This window comes from Otolemur garnettii, unplaced genomic scaffold, assembly GCF_000181295.1.
Source record: "Otolemur garnettii isolate 467f Iridium unplaced genomic scaffold, OtoGar3 scaffold00293, whole genome shotgun sequence".
NCBI classification, from domain to species: domain Eukaryota; kingdom Metazoa; phylum Chordata; class Mammalia; order Primates; family Galagidae; genus Otolemur; species Otolemur garnettii.
In genome coordinates, this window is record NW_003852688.1 from 300,136 (window position 1) to 301,586 (window position 1,451).

General features: G+C 39.9%; 1 protein-coding gene across 1 annotated transcript in view; it reads right to left on the reverse strand.

The window, feature by feature from the left end:
- Positions 1-1,234, reverse strand: part of SSMEM1 (serine rich single-pass membrane protein 1) — a 3,815-nt gene extending 2,581 nt beyond the window's left edge. The window contains exon 1 of the mRNA XM_003803314.1: positions 1,180-1,234. Within this exon, the coding sequence (XP_003803362.1) occupies positions 1,180-1,234 (55 nt within the window). The remainder of the gene's footprint in view (positions 1-1,179) is intronic.
- Positions 1,235-1,451: the final 217 nt, after the last annotated feature.

Consider the following 1,451-nt stretch of genomic DNA (forward strand, 5'->3'; position numbering starts at 1 on the left):
GCTCTCACCAACCTCAGACTCCTGGGTTCAAGTGATCCTCCTATCTCAGCCTCCCAAGTAGCTAAGACTACCGGCATCCACCACAACTCCTGGCCAAGTTTTCTAATTTTAGTAGAGATGAGGGTCTTGCTCTTGCTCAGGCTGGTCTCGAACTCCCAATCTCAAGGAATTCTCCCACAGCCTCCCAGAGTGCTAGGACTTAGACATGAGCCACCACATCCAGCCATATGTCAGTAACATTTTTAATAAACATATGTAAACACACAATTTAGACAGCCAGTTGTTAAACATTTACCAGCACCCCACTGCTTATACTTATTGAAAAAGCTGCTGCATAAGGAGCCCCTAAACTCATAATAGCACTAATAATGAAGATTGTTACATGAAAACGATTTTACGCAGAAAGGCAAACTTCCTTTTGGTTGAAAAGTGCCATACTTGGGTATTTGTAACCTCGATCTAAGATCCTTGGTTCATTCTTTTCCTAATATCTGATCTCAACAATAGTAGGCAAGTATCTCTAATGAGGTACATCTTTGCTTTTTAAGTTACATCAACCATTCTCTGAAAACCTTGAACATTTTTTAAAGCCATCGACCCCCTTTTTATTGTTTCTGGATAATTTAAGGGTACAAAGAATTAGATTACAATGTTTGCATTTGTTAGGTAGAGTCCCCCTTATACTTGTGTCCTGCCCAAGAACTGTGCCGTATCCATTAACATCGTGCTTATTAAGTAGGAGGACACCTATATCCCCTCCCTCTTCCCCTCTCACCGCTCTCTTGTTCCCTCCCCCATCTTGAATTGATTTGAGTTTTTCTCTTATGTGGGCATGTATTGGATCTACTGGCTTCCTATTAATATTCAGTACATTGGAAGATATCCCTTTTTAAAAAAACGCATTTGGCAAGAGGGCTCAACTATTTTGAATATACATAAGGAAGGACACCATCCTGCTAAAGCAGCTAAACAGTCCTTTTGCACTAGGAAATCAAAAGTAAGGAGCTCAGCCAATTGGCCTTCACTGGGGTGGAGAGGCCCTATAGCACTTTTTTGTTGTTTTAAACATCTGTGCTGTAAGAGCGTGACACTCTTGACTGTTCACCTCTGTAGTTCCTGTCCCACACCAGCACCTATGTCTCTCCCCACACTCAATACCAAGTATGGACTGGCTCTCACCTTTGCTTACTGAAGTGCTTGCCCCACTGTCTTCATCCTTTTTAATTTCAGACATCTGTTTCAGAAATATAGATTAGTAACAGTGATCTCAGTGGTTATTCACCAATATCTACTTGTTAACAAACACTATTGCTGGGGCCCTGAGGTGTTTAAAATGTCAAATTTTAAACACTCAGTTTAAATAAGGGCTTATTGAGTTAACTAATAAGTTAAATCAGGACTTATTGAGTTAAATAATAAGTTGAATAAATACTTATTGAGTTCCATTTATA